Source organism: Orbicella faveolata, unplaced genomic scaffold (assembly GCF_042242905.1).
Source record: "Orbicella faveolata isolate gen_17 unplaced genomic scaffold, um_ofav_v1 contig_35, whole genome shotgun sequence".
NCBI lineage: Eukaryota > Metazoa > Cnidaria > Anthozoa > Scleractinia > Merulinidae > Orbicella > Orbicella faveolata.
The window spans coordinates 30456468-30474771 of NW_028301564.1; the positions used below are offsets into that span (position 1 = coordinate 30456468).

An 18304-nucleotide genomic window follows, 5' to 3' on the forward strand; every position below is an offset into this window, starting at 1 on the left:
ATTAGATGACTTTCATCGAATCGTAATCCTGTCAAACAGGTCTAACCAGATATTCTCCTAAGGGATGTCTGCCATATCTTTATTTTGTACAAGTGATTAAGGTTACCGTATACCTTCAGATCGGCAATTTTCTCCAAATTTGGATTTTTGGGTCAAAGTAATGGCAATTTCTGAAAAAAAAAAATTGAAAAAAACTAACTATTGGCGGAGAAATGGAGGTTTTACGTTATGGCCGGAAGTAAAACTTCCCTCTTGATTGACAGCCCTATAGCGTGTGTGCAATCGCGGAGACGACTTTCGCGGGAATGTTACCTATATGGATACCACGAATAGGCCCTTTGCAGAATCCGGTCACATGGTACGGAATTAATTATGCTGGGACGCAAGTTACACAGTGGGACTTCAAAACAAAGGAAAGTCGGGCTGGACTGGTACATGGTGCGAGTTCCTTTGTTTTTAAAATCCCACTGTCTAACTTGCGTCCCAGCATAATTAATTCAGTACCATGTGACCGGATCCTGCAAAGGGCCTATTGGCTGGCTACTCAGTTAATCAGCGTTGTAAATCCATGCATTTTTCGTAGTAGGTGTAATTCTATTAAGTTATAAGTAAACATGGACCACGGAAAACTCCGTAGACCAGTTCGAAAAAGCGAAAACAGCGAAGAACGAATGAAAATACATCTCGGAGTGAAGAAGCGAAAGTTGGCCTCGCGGATGAAGCTATAGCTATCGTATCAAGCGGGCAAAAAGATTGAGTCAAGAGAAGAGACAGGTTCTGTAAAAATTTGGGGAACTTGACAGCGATAACGGCGATGTTCACAGTGACTCTTCTGTTGAGTCCGATACTGATGAATCGTCGCACTCATCGAGATCCATTGGAATATTATCCATGCACAATTGTTCCGTTGCGCTTTCTTTTGTTTGTTTTCTTCGCCCAGCCACTCTAGCGTTGGTATCCTTTTTCGTCTTCCTCATTTTGCCAGATCAGCTTCAAGAAGAACTGAGATACAGAAAAATTATCTCTCAGTCTTGAGCGCATTGCAAAACACAAGGATGTTTTGGAGATTCGCGCGTAAATTTCACCGCGTGGTTAATGGTAGTAGACTTTCCAAGTGCTGATTGGCTCAGTAATTTGAGAACCCAATTGAAGGCATTCGTGGGCGGAGTTTGTTTGCGAAGCAAGAGGTTTTTCTTAGCGCTTTTTTCTCGAATAAATTTTTTCGCTTGAAGCAGACACTTCAAAGAGTTACAACTCAAAGGGAATTTCTTCGATTGCCCTCAAATTTGGACAGTAGGTAGATTAACATATAAACAACAAAAATGTATCTGCGAATTGTTCATTTCGAAATATGTTTTCTCCGAGAGCGATTTTTGTACGATCACTTCACAGTTTTTAAATCCTATTTTGAAAATGTTCTGTAACTTTTTACTGCAATTGAATATGGCAAAACACAGACACGCTTTTTTAGCGCTTTTTGTCCTGAAACCAAGGAAAAAATGAATTGGCGAGAAAGAAAATTCGCTTTCACTTGTAGCTTCTGAAAGGTAATTAGGGCGCTCGCATTTAGTGGTAATGAAAAACATCGGCATTTCATTTTATTTCAAAATTCTTGGTATGGTTTGATAGCCAGCTCTATGAGCTTTAATTTGATATGGGGGTTTAGGTATCACAGCTTAAAGGTCCGGTAATACGGGCAACATTTTCCTTCAGCTTGTCTCGCAACATTGTTGCATTGCAAGTTGAAATACATTGTTGTGCGTATTGCCACGTTTGTGACCAACTTGTCTCGCAGCAAAATACAGTGTTGCAAGTCTGCAGAATTCTACAGGTATAATTGCTTAATCGTGTGTAAATAAAGATGGCGACTTCTTTAATATAATTTAGCATTTCGACGAAGTTCCACTTCAACTTCTGGCCGTCATTTTTCTCTTAATTTTCCGTGCCAGCGAAGTTCTCTTAGTAAGAAGCTCAGTGTCGTTTCAGGTAGCTAGGCGAAAAGTTGTATTTTCGCGACAGTTCTTCCAAGCCTTTTGCCTTTTTTGCTGCTTGTTTTGAAGGGGCAAACGAGGCGTCCCGAAGACTAGCCCTCGTAGTCTTTGTAAAGGACAAAGTTATGACTTTCCGAGGGTTACTGGTCTCTTCGAATTCAGGCTCACCTTCACCGTCCGCCTTGTTTTTTATTATTATTATTATTATTATTATTATTATTATTATTATTATTTGCCACGCTTTGCGACAGCCAATGACAAGCGTTGAATTCAAATTTGTTGCTAGACAAGTTGTAGCTTCAGTGGTAGTACGAGCAGCAAAACTAAAATTTGTTGCAGAAAGTAGAACTCGAATCTACTTTGCGCAACATGTTGCCTCAACTTGCAAAACTGTATTTTGCTGCGAGACATGTTGGTCACAAACGTGGTAATATGCGCAACAATGTTGCCTGTATTACCGGACCTTAAACCGGACGCGCTACATCGCTTGGACGCGAGACACCCCTGAAGGTATACGGTAACCTAAGAATGCATGCTATCTGACTGTTTACAGTTTTATTAATTTAAAAAAAAATCAACTTCTATTGCGCACTACTTACAGAATTAATTTACATCAGTATTACAAAATAAATATGAGAAGAGAAGTAAATGTTGCACGTGGCTATGAAAAGATTTTAAAACACATGTGCGCGGTAACTATAGTAGCCATTGGCTTTCGAGCTCCGAAAAATACATTATGCAGGAATACATTACTGAAAATACATTAATTAATTGGTAACTGTCCTGCCATTTCATGATCGGTCTCCATCAAAGAGCCAAAGGTTGAATTGTAACCTTCCGTCTTGCAATCTTTGCCCGTTTTTACTTCCGCTGGGTTCTCCAAGTCCTCCAACCAGGAACCAGTTCTAACAAAATTTCGTAATATTAAAGGATTAAGCTTTAAGTGGTTATCTGTCACTGTCAGAACAAAACAAGTAAGCGTCAAAAACACCCGTCTTGAAAAAAAAGGTACTCGGCTTAAACGGTTGACAATTTAATCACTCTAATGAGTGAAAAGAATAAGAGTTTGGTCCAATTGTTTGCTTAATCTTTCCCACCTCGCTCGCCTTTTGTGTTGTCCAAGCAAAGCGTCAAAAGCAGAAGATTAAATAAAGCAAAGAGTATGCAAATTGGGCATCTTTTCTGTGCCGGAATGTAACCAAGGAATATACATCAACACTGTAAACTGATTTTACTGAAGACTACATGCGCGCACGGTCTTAAATGTCGGCCCTAGCGGTATATAATTCACCTTTCAATCTTCTTCTCCGCGATATCGGAAAAGAACTGAAACTCAGCGATGTTCGTTACATGAAATATCTTTTACAAGGACACGTCAATAAGGAGACTTTGGAACATCTCGATTCAGGACTGGAGCTCACGGAGCTGCTCAGAAAAAGAGGCTTGGTGTCCGAAAAGAAACTGGCTTTTATGAGAAAGCTTTTGATAGAAGCCAAATGTCTGAAGCAAGTCAACCTGGTTGACGAGTTCAAGGAGAAATTTACTTCTGTCACCATTATTGGTGAGTAACAAATTATTTTAATTGCGTTCATCAAATTCGTATGCCTCATTCGAACCGCTTGTGATCCAGACCGGTACAATGATTATAACTGATAAGTAACTTGAAAGCACGGTCTGCTTCATTTTGTATCCTTCTGTAAAACGCCAACATAGTACATGTCTTTTTTTTTTCTTCGGGCAATCAAAATATTAATTCTCGTGCAATCCGGCATTTCACGTTTATTTTTTAGAATCGATGGCACAGTTAGATAACCGCCGTAAATATAAGTTGGTTTATTATACCCATCTATCATCGAAGGAGCTGGCTACAAGTTAATTCATGTTCCAAGAAATGAAAATGCTTCTTAGTCGTGAAAAGCAATTCGAGCCACGCAAAATATTTCAGTTCTGGTCCACGTACATATTTATTACATCTTTATGTTTGGCCGAATGAGGTAAAAACCTCTGTTATTATGCTTAACACGACTTAAGTATGTCTTTATTCATTACATTTTGTGTTTACCCGTGAGTATAGTTTAATCCTACGAGACATTGGTTCAGTCCACAGATAGCCGGCGAGTGAGAATAAACGACCTAAACCGAGTCCGTAATCTCTTATCAACATTCGTTCAGTTTTTATCAATTTATTATTCCTCGCCGGTGCATATTCGTGCCAGTTGTATTCACTCTTGTTTCATGGCCGACAGATTGCTCTTGTTTGAGTCAGTTTTGAGGATTAACGAGTTTACTTACGGCGACCGTCTATCTACTAAGTGACCGTCAGCTGTCAGTTGTGAAATTAGAAAGAACAAAAAGCACAGGCTCAAAGGTCTGTATTAAGTTTTCATAGGTCTGCTTTGAAACGTAGGTTTTTTTAGGTTCCTGTAAGACGGCTATGCATCAAAAAATTAAATAGACGCGAAAAAAAACTGAAGTTTTAGATTGCTCCGATAAGGATAATTCGTCTGGCCAAGGCTTGAATGAAATTACTTCGAGACTCCCGGCTGAATAGAGTGTCAAATAATAGCCGATACCTTACAGGATTTCTAGCTTATGTACACATTTGGTCTCGCCATTGATAAAACCCTAGGTCTGACCCAGTCCTTTCCCTCCAGGTGAGAAGGAGCAAAGCCAGCGAGCCTCCAGGTTGAACAACAGGCGGGAAACTCTACTGCGCATGATCGAGAGCGTGGAAAATGAAATTTGCACATGCGAGGACGCAGAGACAGAAATCACTAATCAGATCAAGGGGTGTGAAGTGCAAATTCAAGCCAACAACGAGAATCTAGTCACTGTCGAGGAATCTATTCAAAACTTGAAAAACAAGATCGTTGAACAGGAGGCCGAGATAGAATCGTTTGAGAGAAAACTGGAGACGGTTCGATTCTTCTTGAAAAAGCGGCAAGTGGAGGTCGACAAGGTTAAGCAGAAACTTGATGAGAACCACAGCAGTGCGGCGATAAAGCGAGAATTAAAGGAGAAACAAGAAGAACATGAAAAGGGGAAAAGAGATGAAGACGAGCTCATCGCAAAACATCAGAACGCCCTGGACTTGATTAGGACGGCGCATGTCGAAATCAGGCACAAGACACAGGATATTATTGCACTGGAGGATAATATTCACGACCTTCTGATGCAGATACGCCAACTGAAGCAGAGCGCAAGGAAAAATCAGCGCACTTCGTCCGAGTTACAAGAGAAATTGGAAAATCTTTCACTTGAACTTGAAGATACGAGGCGTTTGAAACCGCTGACGCCTTTCTCAAGACCTAAGAGCCAATTTTCTTTGAGTGGTAATCATGGTAACACCATGGACGAGTCACACATTACAAGGAGACTGGAATATAAGGTACAGGGAGCTCGTAAATTTGTTAATGTTTTTAAATGACTGCCATTCATTCTCAGTCTCTTTTTGGAAATACTAATCATCTCTCCAATTGTAGTATTATCATTTTACGCACGGTGAAGTCCGCGTTTGGGCGAAATGGCCAATCCGGTCGAAGCTCGTCTCCAGTATTTTAACCCACTTATACATGAATAGCACTGTGAGGGCAACATGCCTTGCCCAAGAATAAAATGCGATTATTCGCGCCAGGGCTTGAACCTAGATCGTTCGCTCTGGAGTTCAGCGCGCTAACCGGTGGCCACTGCCCCTTTCTCATTCTACGTACATAGTATTCTGAAAATATATAACGCAAACTTATCTCACGTCACTAGGAAGAGACGAAAGCTACAAGTCATAGTCTTACTATAAACGTTTGCCTGCTTTTTTTTCCGGCACAGTCCTTGACAGTTCATGCAAATGTCTTTTTTTCTGTTCCTAAAAGGTTCTTGACTACGGCGAGATCTCAGAACGCGATTCAACTGTGATTGGTCGAAAAGGAAAGCGCGCTAATCCTCCTCAATTCCAGTACCCTTCCAGTGTGGCTGTCGACAGAGGATTGGGAAATATCTATGTCGCTGATTATGGCAACGCGCGCATTCAGATCCTGGAATTGAACGGTAACATGGCGCGGGAGCCTCTAGTCTTAGGCGGGAAATGTCGGCCATGTTCCTTGGCGGTTAGCTTACGGGGAGATCTGGTGATGACTGACTCGCAGATTTTACGGGTTTTTAGCAAAACGGGTGAGTTTACTTGTTGTGTAAGTTACACTGATCGTTTGATCAAAGAATCGGTTGATATGTTATAAAATTCGTTCCAGGACATGTCACTGAATGCGTGAACAAATTGACTACGTGCGTAGTTTACTTCCCTCTCCCACCCCAGACGGGAGAGTAGTGTCCAGGCCATGTATTCAACACAACTGAATTCTGTATTTATCCACTTACTCTGGAAATGAGTACATGTGAGTAAAGAGACGTGTTCCTATCTCTCTAGAGTACGAAGAGGCACCAAGCTGAACCGCATGTTATAAATACCACAAACCTTGATCAGGGTTTGATTAACCTCTTGTAGGTGTCAGTACTCATTTACTTATTCAATCAAACACAATCCGCGATATCTTTTTGATAACGAGTTTTACTTTGCATTTTTATTCAGGTGAACTGATTCGTCCCATTTTACCCGTATACAGCAAGAACGACAAACGACCCGAGCTTAGCGCTGTGGCCTTTGACATTCTCGGAAACATCTACGCCGCCGACAAGGCGAACCACAGAATACAAAAGTTTACATTCGATGGGAACTTTCTTTGTTTCATTGGAGGACTTCACGACTTGCACTGCCCCATGGGGATTGTCGTCAAGAAAAACGGTGACGTCATCGTTACTGAATATGAGAATCATCGACTCAAAATCTTCAGCCAAGAGAACCTAGGCGAGAGTAAAACAATTGGCACAAGGGGGGTAGGGTCCGGCAAGTTTTTCTGCCCAAGAGGGGTAGCACTTGATCAGAATGACAATATTTTGGTGGCAGATAGTCAGAACCACAGAATTCAGGTGGTTTCTTCAACTGGCGAATCACTTGGAACATTTGGGATGATTGGCTCCGATCCCGGATGTCTTGATAACCCGTATGACGTTGTCATGGATGCATCTGGGAATATCATTGTAGCTGATGCTAAAAATCACAGGTTGCAGGTTTTTACGAGGTTTGTGCCTGTCTATGCTGACCCTACAATGTATGATGAAGAGTATGAGTCTGCGGTTGTTACTGTAGATGAAGAAGGACTGGAAATGAATAATGATGACGCAGAGGTTCAACATGGCATTAGTGATGCTGAAACCAGTGAAAATCCTAAAAGGGTGACCGTGCAAGAAACAAGCAATGATAGAAATCAACAGCAAACCACAGGGACTGATAAAGTTTTGGAGGAATCTCAAATGTCAGGAGTCGAAAATGGAAAATTCTTCAGAGAAGAATCTTCAAGGCAAGCCTCTGGAGACCCAAGAGAAACGCAGATTAACAACAAGTAATGAGATCAGGAAGACGTTGGACTTCTGCTAAAGATGAAGCTGTGGAACTGTTTATTCTAGATTTCAGTCAGAATCTTATTCACATGGTAGTCAGCTTCTCTGGTTCACGATTCTAAATACAAAGAAATAAAACACAGTCGGACTATATAGAGTTTGATACTGCTATAGGACCTCTTTTACGATTCAGAGAAGACCCTTGCAGTGCGCCCAACGTGATGCTCTGCGCTAACTTGCTCTAAAAAGTCTTTACACGTCTCGATATGTTTTTCTTTTTTGAGAAATAACTAGTTCAAATTCACCAGAATAAATTTGAATTTTATGGCTTTAATACCGGCAGTGTTTTTATCGGAAACTTATTTGTGATACAACAACAATAAATGGTCGCAACCAATTCGAGTTGATTAACCTGTGCTTTTCTTTCTGATGCGTGCTTGATTCAAGAAAGGCCTTTCTTCACCGGTTTGCCAGTGAGTAGTCTTACATGGAAGGCATTGTTAAACGCGTACATTGCCTGCTGCGGCGGTCACTCCGCTTCAGTAGTTTTAACCACGAGGCTTTTTTCCGATTCTTTCCGCCCCTGGTCAAACAGCCATGGTTCTTGCTGTAGCTGCTGCACTGTTATCCTCTCCGCTAAATTCCACTGTAGCATTTTGTGAATGACGGCTTTGACTGGATCAGGGACGTTCAGTTTGGAAGGGAAGTTGACACGGCGATGAACCTGTTGCAGAAGACTCCGTAAATTGGAGTCATCGAATGGCAGCCGACCACAGACCATGGTATAAAGAATCACCCCCATACTCCATACGTCCGCTAGCATTGCGTCATAAGCTATACCTACGTAGATGATAACAGTGATATCAGATAGAGCAGTTTTTAGTACTTTTTTTTTTCTACCTCTGTAAACGAACATTGAACACGTCGGCGCATTTGAATACTTTTTAGGCCAATAAATCAATGCAGGCAACATTGCAAATTGTCGCTTGACAATGTTTCGTTGCAAGTTGAAAAGCATTGTTGCGTTGCACCATCCATCTTGTTAGTAGCGGTAGCATGTTGTACAAAGTTGAGCTCGATGAACATGCGTACAGGATCTGGTCGTGTACTGTGTATACCTTGACCATCTACATTCAGATGGTTTATTACGCAACATGTTGCTGCTTTTGAGCTTGTGAGATCGTTACTGGGACAGAAAAGCTTCTCGTCTTTTGTTTTGTCCCCAGTAACAGTCCCACAATCCAGTGCGAGATGTGACTTGCCCTTGGCTTCTGCTCGTTTCTAATGTGGCGAATGGTATTCCACTAGATACTTTAAAAGAACCACACCCTTATCGAATGGTACGCGAAGTTCCATCTCTCGTGCGCTTGAAACGTTTAACATATATACCCTTCACAAAGTATAACTTAGTCTTTATTTAGGAAACTAAAACAAGTTTCCTACCTTTAAGTATTTCTGGTGGTGCATAGGCGTAAGAGCCGCAGTATGTGTGGCAAAGTTTTCGCTTTCCAGTAGCCGAGGTCAAATTGTCTCGCGCAAATCCAAAGTCAGATATAATAATATTCTTTTCTTTATCCAGCAGGAGATTTTCACACTTGAGATCTCTGTGTACCACATCCTCACCATGAACATAATTGATTCCAATGACTAGCTGCTTGAACAACTGTTTAGCAGTTGCCTCTGGCACTGCTCCGTACTTTCTGATGTACTCTAAAAGATCGCCGCTTTCCGCCAGATCAGTGATGATATACATTCTTGTGTTGGTCTCAATGACCTCAATAAGTGAGATGACATGAGGGTGGCTGAGTCTTTTGAGAACCTTGATCTCACGAGGCAAAAATTTCGAAAGGAAATCCTCGGGTGCTTTCTTTTTGCAAATGATTTTGACTGCAACGTACTTTTTGTGTCTTCTAGAGTATGCCTTTCTCACAACTGCGTATGAGCCTTTCCCAAGAATATCTCCTAGCTGGTAACCATAGCGCTCAAGCAACGCAGTCACACCAGCTAGTGGGTTTTCTGTGCGACTTGCGTTTGAATCAGGTTTGTCCGACTTCTCTGTGGTTGGCACCGCGTCTGATTTGTGTTTGGAATCTTGCCCCGTTTCCGGGCTTTGATCTTTATCGTCAGACATTTACGATTTACCATTTGAGTCGATCTGCTTCAGGGAGACATTCTACGTCCTTCCTGACTTGATCTTATTCGCAATCCTCAACGATAATTACTTCCAAATAGTCAATTAGTGTATTGTTCCATTTATTATGTTTATGACGTCAAACTTAACTGAAAGTTTGCTAATTAATTACTTAAACCAGTTAATGAAAAACAAAAACAACAACATAGACATCACAACACAGAAGTTTATTTTCAATTTCAAACTTTTAAATTTCGGTTGTCTTCGTCACCATAGAAACCAGACATGCGCCATGCTCGCAGAGCTACTGACCTCACCGCTATCGCTCCGATCAGAAAAGAAGAAGGGAAAGTTGAAGGCAAGAAAAAGACCCACAAACACTCTAAAGGGTCCAGGAAAAGCTATAAAATGAGTACTCCTCGCGGTTCTAAGCCGCAACAGCAGCAACAAGCGCCAAGAACGGAATTGGACTACGAAATCGAACGTCTGAAAGCTGAGATTCAGCAGGAACGACAGATGAAGTAAGTTGTGAATATTGTGATTTAAGCGATGGACTCTTAGACCTCATTTGACCTCCGATGAAAGTTTGTTATTCCAAAATGTTGAGCTACATTGTCTAACTATTTATGCCTTTTGAGTTTTCAATTATAATTAAAAATCACTTGTGACTGTCCAGCCCTGGGAATCTCCTTTGAAGTTGTGTGGTCGTAAGGTTTTCGAAGGATACGAAATCAAGAAAAACAGTGAAAGCCTTAAAATTTTACAGACTTTAAACAATTATAATTTTGTTAGCGATCAAGTGCAGGAACAAGCATTTGCAGTTTGCTAAATAGATGTTCTTAGTCTGGTTTAGAAATAAGCTAAGTTAATATACAAATTAAACAATTCAACCTGTAATTTTGTTTTAGAGAAATGTTAGAACAGTCTTCAGTTGAGCTTGAGAATACCATCAGTGATTTGGAGGAGAAAAACGACAATGTCGAGGATGAAGGTAGATAATTAGCAGAACTTTGTTTTCGCTATAAAACCACTAATGTACTGAGTCTGATTGTTCAAAGGTTTGTATATTTATTAAAGCAAACTCCCAGATCAAAATGGTGCAGTTTGTTTTGCTAAAATTTGATAAACTTGAAATTGATTTATTTCACGTGGATAGTGTTACCTGCCGTTTGAATAACAGGGGCAAATTGATATGGTTATCCGGTATCCGGGTATATGGGTATATGGTATCCGGTCACTTTGTTCCATGGTCACTTCGTTCCATCTGTTGGTCACTAGTGATATGTATAAAAGGGATCATTCAATTGTGGATACTCATATTATTCAGCAAACATTACAAGTGAATCAAGCCGCTCTATATGTTACAATGTCTCCGACCTACAGTACCTTATGATGTGTACATCTTGTCAAGAAGGCCTGCAGTGTGATGGCTGCCTCTGTTGGCAACACAGCACTTGCGATACACATATATCACAGTTGCAATGCTGAGAAGCAGTTAAAACCGGTGTGTCTATTGACTGGCACTGTTTAACATGCGACAGCCCTCAGGCTGAGAGTACCGCCTTAAGTGAAATCTCCGCATATGCCGAACCTGACGCTGACTTCAATTCCAAGCTTCCTGGCGCTGACTTCAACTCTGAGCTTCTTGATGCTGACTTCAACTCTGAACTATCTGATCAGTCAAACTTACCCGCCGAAGTAGCCTTAAACAAGTCGTCCTTAGCTGATTCGCCAACCGTGAGGCAAAACCTCTCCAGCTCCTTCTCCATCAGCTTCCAGGTCATCAACGACTGCACCAACAAAGGAGTTGGAGACACCTAGTTTTTGCCACTGATCAGCAGCTCGAGTTCCTTGCCCATTCAAAGTTTTGGTAGGTCGATGCTACATTTAAGCTGTGCCGCAGACCCTTCAGTCAGCTGATGACAGTGAATACCTTTTTAAAAGAGGACAACCACACTAAAGGAGACACTCTGCAGGGAGGCGTCGGAGCCACTTCTCGAGTTTGTCGACTACGTATCCAGCACTTGGGTCCACGGAAGCACCTGGCTGTCAGAACCAACAACGATGTTGAGGGTTGGCACTATGGCTTAAATTGACAAGCATCCAGACGAAGACAGCTTCCAATGTACCTGCTGATCCATCTTCTTCACAGGGAAGCTAAGCTTACATTACTTCAGATCTGACTGGTGTCCGAAAGGAAGCTGAGGAGAATCCAATGACGAAAGTACAGAGACCTACAGCAGAAAATCTTTGAGCTTTGGGACCAGTTCGAAGCCAACGAAAGATCAGCAAGACGGCTATTGAAGGCCTGCTCTCATCTTAATGGACCACTTGAAATGTGAAGACAAGTTAATAAAGTATACCAAACCAAAAAAATGGCTCTTTTAGGAGCCACCAAATAAATGAAAGCAATGACCAACATGAGAAACCTACTTGAAAGTAGATAATTAATGACATTTATTAAAGATATAAACAATGAAAACACTAATGCAGGAAAGACTGGGCTCCACAACAATCTAAGATGGTGGAGTAACTTGTTCATAAACAAAGATTCAAAACAGACCAAGCATTTGTTAACTTCGAATTTTCAGAAAATCTATTGAAAATAAAAGTTTAATAGCTTAGTTTACATTTGGAACGAAGTGACTCTTTGATGAAACAAAGTGACTCTTTGATGGAATGAAGTGGTTGGAACGAAGTGACCATGGAACTAAGTGACCATAAACCCTTGTATCTTATGGTGTAGAGATTTGTCAATATTTGGTACAACATGCACCTAGGAAAACCTAGAAAAATGGCTCCTTGTACCTTCTGGTTTTATTCATGGGGGAGAAGCATGGCAATTCAATTTGTTGTTTTCGAAGTTTAACAATGCCTGGTCCTTGAAGTGCTATGTTATCATGTAAAAAGGGAAGGAGGGTCAAGGGCATAGCATACATTTTTCATGGAGTACACACCAAAGAGAAAGGTCATCAAGCACCAAAGGTGTGAGTCACTTGCAGCATTTGGGGGCGTGCCCCCCCCCCCCCTTCCCCTTCCCTAAGAAAAGTTTAATTTATTAGGGGCTCAGAAGTGCTGTTTCTGGAGAATCAATCAGTCAATCAATCAATCAATCATTTATTTTAACACGTTTCGTCAAGGAGCTAAGAACTTGTTCAAAATATAAGCACGTATAAGTGAGAACTGTAGTAATTACAGCTAATAATATTATTCTATTCTAGTTAATAATGTTATTCTATTTTAAAACAACTTAATAGATATATAAAAATTAGCAATAAATACATAATATATAATTTGCTAAGCCCTACAAAAAAAGTAAAAAGCTGTAAGATAGCTTAAAACATGACAGAGAAGCTATAAGACATGTTCTAAAAAGCTACAATCTTGCAATTTACTTATGAAGTCATTTACATCACTTGAAAGACATACCTGAGAGGGCAAACTGTTCCATAACTTAGTTAATAAATAAGAGAAAGAGTTCCTTTTAAATTTAAGATTAAAATTAGGTAATTCCAGAGTCAAGCCCACTACTCTTAGCCCATACCATGTATGCCTATATTTAAAAAGGTTTACAAGATAATAGTAACAGTGTCTCTGGTAACTTACATGTAAGTTGTTCAATATGCCAACCTTTGAGAAATTGATTGTAGCTTTAATAGGAGAGACTGACAAACCAGCGAATTATACAATGTATATAAATATATATCTATTTATTCTGGACCTCCAAAGTTGTGCATGTGTATACGTGCATATATATGGTCACTACGTCATTGAGGGTGTAGGTGGGTGAGACCAGGAGGAAGTGAGTGGGTAGGACAAGCAGGTCAAGAGAACATCTCTCCTTCTAAGAGATTTGTTTTGCAGTTTTTGTTGTTGTTGTTGTTGTTGTTTTTTGCTTTTTGTTGTTTTTTTGTTATTGTTGTTGTTGTTTTGCAGTTAGATTTGCATGTAAGTTTGTTCAGGAATTCAGCTATTTGTACATAATAATCATTAGACTGTTGCTGTAGATAATGAATGGAAGACCCGTTTTGAGACCCAGCAAGAGATGAACAATCAACTTGAAAAACAGGTTGTATTATTGAGGGACAAACTGGGACAGCTTAAGATTCCTTCTCGAGATGGTAAGCTCATTGCTGTCTGCTTATAATATAACAGTAAACAAATAACATGTTATGTCATGTTGTAGTGACAAACTTGTAGTGATCTTGGTTTAGTTTACATGCATACTACTTAATCCTATTTATGAATCAAACTAAACAATATTTATTTCAATGGTGCATTAAGTACATATATTCAGTTTGCTAACTCATGCCTTAGTTGAGAAGTTCTTAAAAGCTTTGTTTTGTTTCTATATAGGAAAACCAAGTAATCACCTCAAAACATACAATGGTTTATCTGATGTAAGTCTTAAAAAATATATTAAACCTCTGTTCTCTGGACTGTCTCAGTATGTCAGCAAAATTATTATTTGTACAGTAGGCTGTAAAAATGTTCCCAAAATGTTTTATTTCAATCTCTGTTTTAACCAACAGACAGAAATCAGAAAACTAATGAGACAACTGGAGCGAGATAAAATAGAGCTACAAGGTCAGCTACGAGACTTGGAGTGGCGTTTAGACAATGAATCCAAGGTATCTTAAGTTCTGTTCCTTTCTTTAGCTCCATATAATGTAATTATGTAACACTAGTGGAACACTCTTTCTTTTTTACTTTTATTGGGAGGTACAGTGGTGTAATGAATTTACCTTGGACTTCAGGTCAAATGATTCTGCTTTGGGTTATTGCTGTTGTCATTGTTAGCATTGTGTTGTTGCGGCAAGACAGTTAATTCCTGGAGTGATCAGGGAGATAAAATCCAAGACTCATCAATATGGCAAGACTGTGTGAAAATCCGCAGCTACAACCTAAATGATTTTAGACCCTGAAAAGATTGTGAGACAGAAAAACAAGACATTTTGAAACTCATTATAGTGGCTTCCAGGATTTTGAGATTGAATCATAGGTTTCAGAGACTCAAGGATTCTGGGTTCTATTCTTAGCATCCTTTTGAATGAAGAGCGTCAGTTATCCATCTTCCTAGTCACTTAATGCAACAGAGTAGAATCATTGACAATTTACCAGTAAAATTAGTGAATTAATGTAAAATATATAACAAAAGTTAAATCAACAATGTTATTGCTACTGTATTATTTTTAAGGCATACCACAAGATAAATGAAGAAAGGAAGAAATACTTAACAGAGCTAGATGAAGTAAGTATTATGGTTAGAACTGCAATATCATTCAAGTACCATTGTTCTGCAGCATTTAAAAACCTGGGTTTAAATCAACGTTATTAAATTGGCAAAAGCAAAATTGCTACTTCAAACTAACCAACAACCTTGGAATGAAGCAAATTCACAACAAGCTCAAGCCATGCGATATTTCTGATGGCTAAAAATCATGCTGATGCAAATTGCATTTGTTTAGGGGATCATTGTTCATTTTGTCTGAAATCCACATAGGATTGCAAATAATGATAAGTAAGAATAGAAGCAGTTTTCACATCATTTTACAACCATGCAATCATACATTCCATAAATACCTTGAAAGCTTTCTTTTCTCATCTGGTCCTCACTAGCAACATTCATTATCTGTAATACTGATATGATTATCATTTATTTATTATTTTGCATCTCAGACTGCTGCAGTCATTGATGAAACAAAGACAAAAACAAGGAAGGCTCTTAGTGAAGCTCAGCGAGAAAATGAAGCCCAGCTGCAGACAGCTAAGTTAAGGTTGGTCTTTCATGGTGTGCCGTAATGTTGCTTTTTTCATCCTTGATTTAAAGTAATTTTAGGCATCATGAGTTGGGTGATCTGAAATGTAACTATTTGACTTGTAAACCAAACACACCACACAGATGTTTGAATACTATCCACACTTAGCTACAATCAAAGCCAGTTAATATGGATAACATATGGACCTCTAAAAGTGTCTTTGTTAATGAGTTGTCTGTGAGAATTTTTCAATGTTCTGAAGTCATGGTTGTAGGTAGTCCTGGCATCAAACCACACTTGCACTTGTTATGTTCCAGTTTTGGATAAAATACCACAAACATTTTTCTTGCTCCAAGCTCCTTTTTCATAGCTTGAATTCTCAGAAAGTCTAGTGTGTATTAAGCAGCATATTGTAGGGAAAGCTAGAGATCAAAAGTACAGTTGTAACAATGAGGTGTTTTCAAGTGGGGGTCCATAAAGCAGGATCTACTACACCATGTTTACATCATGCAGTATAAGCACTTCCTGCTCTCTATTTTGTAATTCACTTTTTTTGTATCCTCCAGGCATCCTAACCAGTTTGGCCTGCCGGACAATCAGAGAATCATTGATCCTAAGAGAGGCCCAGTGAAGAAAGTGGCAGCAGTACGTAAGCTACCAAAGCTGGACAGCTCGGGATCAGGGGGGAGTAAATCACCTGGCAACAGTCCAAGGAACAGCTAAAATATATTGAAGAACTCTCAAAATTTAAAAAATATATATTATACCTTAAGATATTTATTCTTTTAAATAACACAATCAGATGAAATGTAGCACAGTTGCTAAAAAATGGATCACAAAGCTAGTTAGCAGTTCACATTATATCATTTAAACTAAAAAAAAGGACTCTTGTAGCCTTAGTTGACAGTGCTACGGTATTCTGACAAAACATCTAATATTTACTCTGAGTAATAAAGTAATATTTTGGTTAGTAAATATATATGCTACCAAAAAATTAACAATTTTTCCAAAAGTGATTATTTGGCTTGTTGATAGCTGTTAAGCAGTATTTGACCCTCAGAACAAATAGTTATGAGGCAAGTTGGCACTTGTAGCTAGAAGAGATATTTTTGTTGTTACTGTAATTAGAAGAAAGGATACTGTCTCAACATGGAATATTTTCAGTTGTAACCATTAACTGAGGTGTATCTTGTCTTAATGAAGGAAACAGGTTAAGAATCATCAATTATGACATATTTGCAGCCATTACTTTCTTTATTTATAATTGTGTTAAAAATGTTCTTTTGTGAACTTGTAAATACATTATTTTGTTTGTACATATGATGCAATTGTAAAGAATTCTCCTTTAGAAAATAAAATAGATCATTTATTTTCTCATAATATTATTGTTATTCTTTTTCATTGTCAGAAGGGAGGGATGGTATGATCGCAGGTTAGAGCATTTATGACCTTTCTAGCTCCATTATAATTAACCTGTGTTGGTGGCTCTTGTTGCACCAATTGCTTTCTCATTTGTGACGTCTTCATCCAGAATAGCGGCAATATAACAAGAAGGTTTAGGGACGAGATCGACGAAAGAAAAACAGCAACATGTAAAAGGTGCCAAAGTCTTTTTCCTGGCATATTTTTTTCCAGTTCAATACCCCTAAATTAAAAGGTAAGGTTAAGGGGTGAGGGAGGGGGACTCACCGGGGGTGAGGACTCACCCAGAATAATTGGGTAGGGTTGTGCGGTCCGCTTCCCAAAACCCTTACCCTATTTATGACCAAACACATAAATTATGAAGGGCTTTTGTTGATGGCCTTATCATATTCAGGACACACTGCCACTATTTTAAGTTGCGAGGTATCATTTAGAGAGCGCTTAATGAAGAAGTAAAACGCCATCATTTCCCTTTCAAGTGGCATTTTTCACTGTTATAGTGATTGTTTAAACATGGTCTAAAAGTGGCCACAAATGTTTTAAACCCCGTTCAAGAGAAGAGAGAGTTCTTTTATTGCTTCACCACCTATCATCACTTTGTTGTTTAATTTGTTCGCAGAGGGAAAGGGGTCCCGTGTGCAACCCTCAAAGAGTTTGTCACATCAAAAAGAATCCTGACAACATTATTAATACGCATTTTTTTATGCCATTCCGCCAAACTGGCCAAGGAGATTAAACTTGTGGAGAGTTCCTAACTTTGCAATATGGTCCCATCCATCACTGTCGCTGTGCTAATATGGATGGCATTTGGCATGGAAATGCACGTTACCCATATATATAATGGACCCGGGGTCACGACAACCATCACAACCCACCATTTGGATCTCTGTTACTTGTAATTCTACTGGTACTGACGTCAACAGTGTCTTTCACAGTTCTGATTATCTACTTGTTCAATCCACACAACAGATTTCATCATTCTTCCTCCAAACTCATCCCAGGGTTTCAGTTTGCTCCATAGGGAACACAGGAAGATGTACAGCCAAACAAAACGGACTGGTTGGGGGTAAATGTGTTTCTCGTCTTTGCCATCACTGGTCTTGCCGTTGCTCTTTACAATGCATTGCAATCCAACATTTTTTTGCGCTTTACTGTTTTGCACAAATTTACAACTCAAATCAGTGAATCCTAGAGAGTTTTATACTATGGCGCTTTGGCAATACTTAACTGGGCTCATTTAAGTTCAATACTCGCCTCTGGTGCTTTCTACATTGCATGTCGTAGTACAGTCTTTTTTTTATAAGAATAATGTTTTTCAGGCCCAGACTGAATATTCCTATTTTCTGCCGATTTTAGGCTGAAAATATACTGGTAGTATTCTTAATTATAGCTAATAATTTTATGACATTATATGACGCGTAGAAAACGATGAATTTAGAGCAGTTATAACCTGCGATCAGGCCTTTCTTTTTCCACTTTTCTTTTTTTGGAAAGAAGGCGTCGGGAACCTGTTCACTTCCAGACGGTGAAAACTCTCCCATATTATCCGGTCT

The 18304-nt window shown here is 39.4% G+C and overlaps 3 protein-coding genes and 2 pseudogenes across 3 annotated transcripts; 4 read left to right on the top strand and 1 right to left on the bottom strand.

Moving 5' to 3' along the window:
* Window positions 1-3174: 3174 nt before the first annotated feature.
* Window positions 3175-7592, top strand: LOC110050434 (uncharacterized). Its single transcript, XM_020756344.2, has 4 exons — window positions 3175-3552; window positions 4646-5379; window positions 5858-6155; window positions 6571-7592. Exons 1-4 carry the CDS (start codon window positions 3255-3257, stop codon window positions 7443-7445), a joined length of 2205 nt encoding a protein of 734 aa, XP_020612003.2. The 5' UTR covers window positions 3175-3254; the 3' UTR covers window positions 7446-7592.
* A 116-nt stretch (window positions 7593-7708) lies between these two features.
* Window positions 7709-9615, bottom strand: LOC110050435 (testis-specific serine/threonine-protein kinase 3-like). The gene is made up of 2 exons (XM_020756345.2): window positions 8883-9615; window positions 7709-8279 (listed from the first exon to the last, which is right to left on the bottom strand). The coding sequence occupies exons 1-2, from the start codon at window positions 9568-9570 to the stop codon at window positions 7969-7971; spliced, it is 999 nt and encodes a 332-aa protein (XP_020612004.1). The 5' UTR covers window positions 9571-9615; the 3' UTR covers window positions 7709-7968.
* A 225-nt stretch (window positions 9616-9840) lies between these two features.
* Window positions 9841-16709, top strand: LOC110050507 (coiled-coil domain-containing protein 169-like). The gene is made up of 8 exons (XM_020756428.2): window positions 9841-10091; window positions 10479-10561; window positions 13578-13691; window positions 13927-13970; window positions 14103-14201; window positions 14768-14821; window positions 15250-15347; window positions 15896-16709. Exons 1-8 carry the CDS (start codon window positions 9856-9858, stop codon window positions 16050-16052), a joined length of 885 nt encoding a protein of 294 aa, XP_020612087.2. The 5' UTR covers window positions 9841-9855; the 3' UTR covers window positions 16053-16709.
* On the top strand, window positions 10573-11946 carry LOC149104170 (uncharacterized; annotated as a pseudogene).
* LOC149104171 (uncharacterized) lies at window positions 16401-18054 on the top strand (annotated as a pseudogene).
* Window positions 18055-18304: the final 250 nt, after the last annotated feature.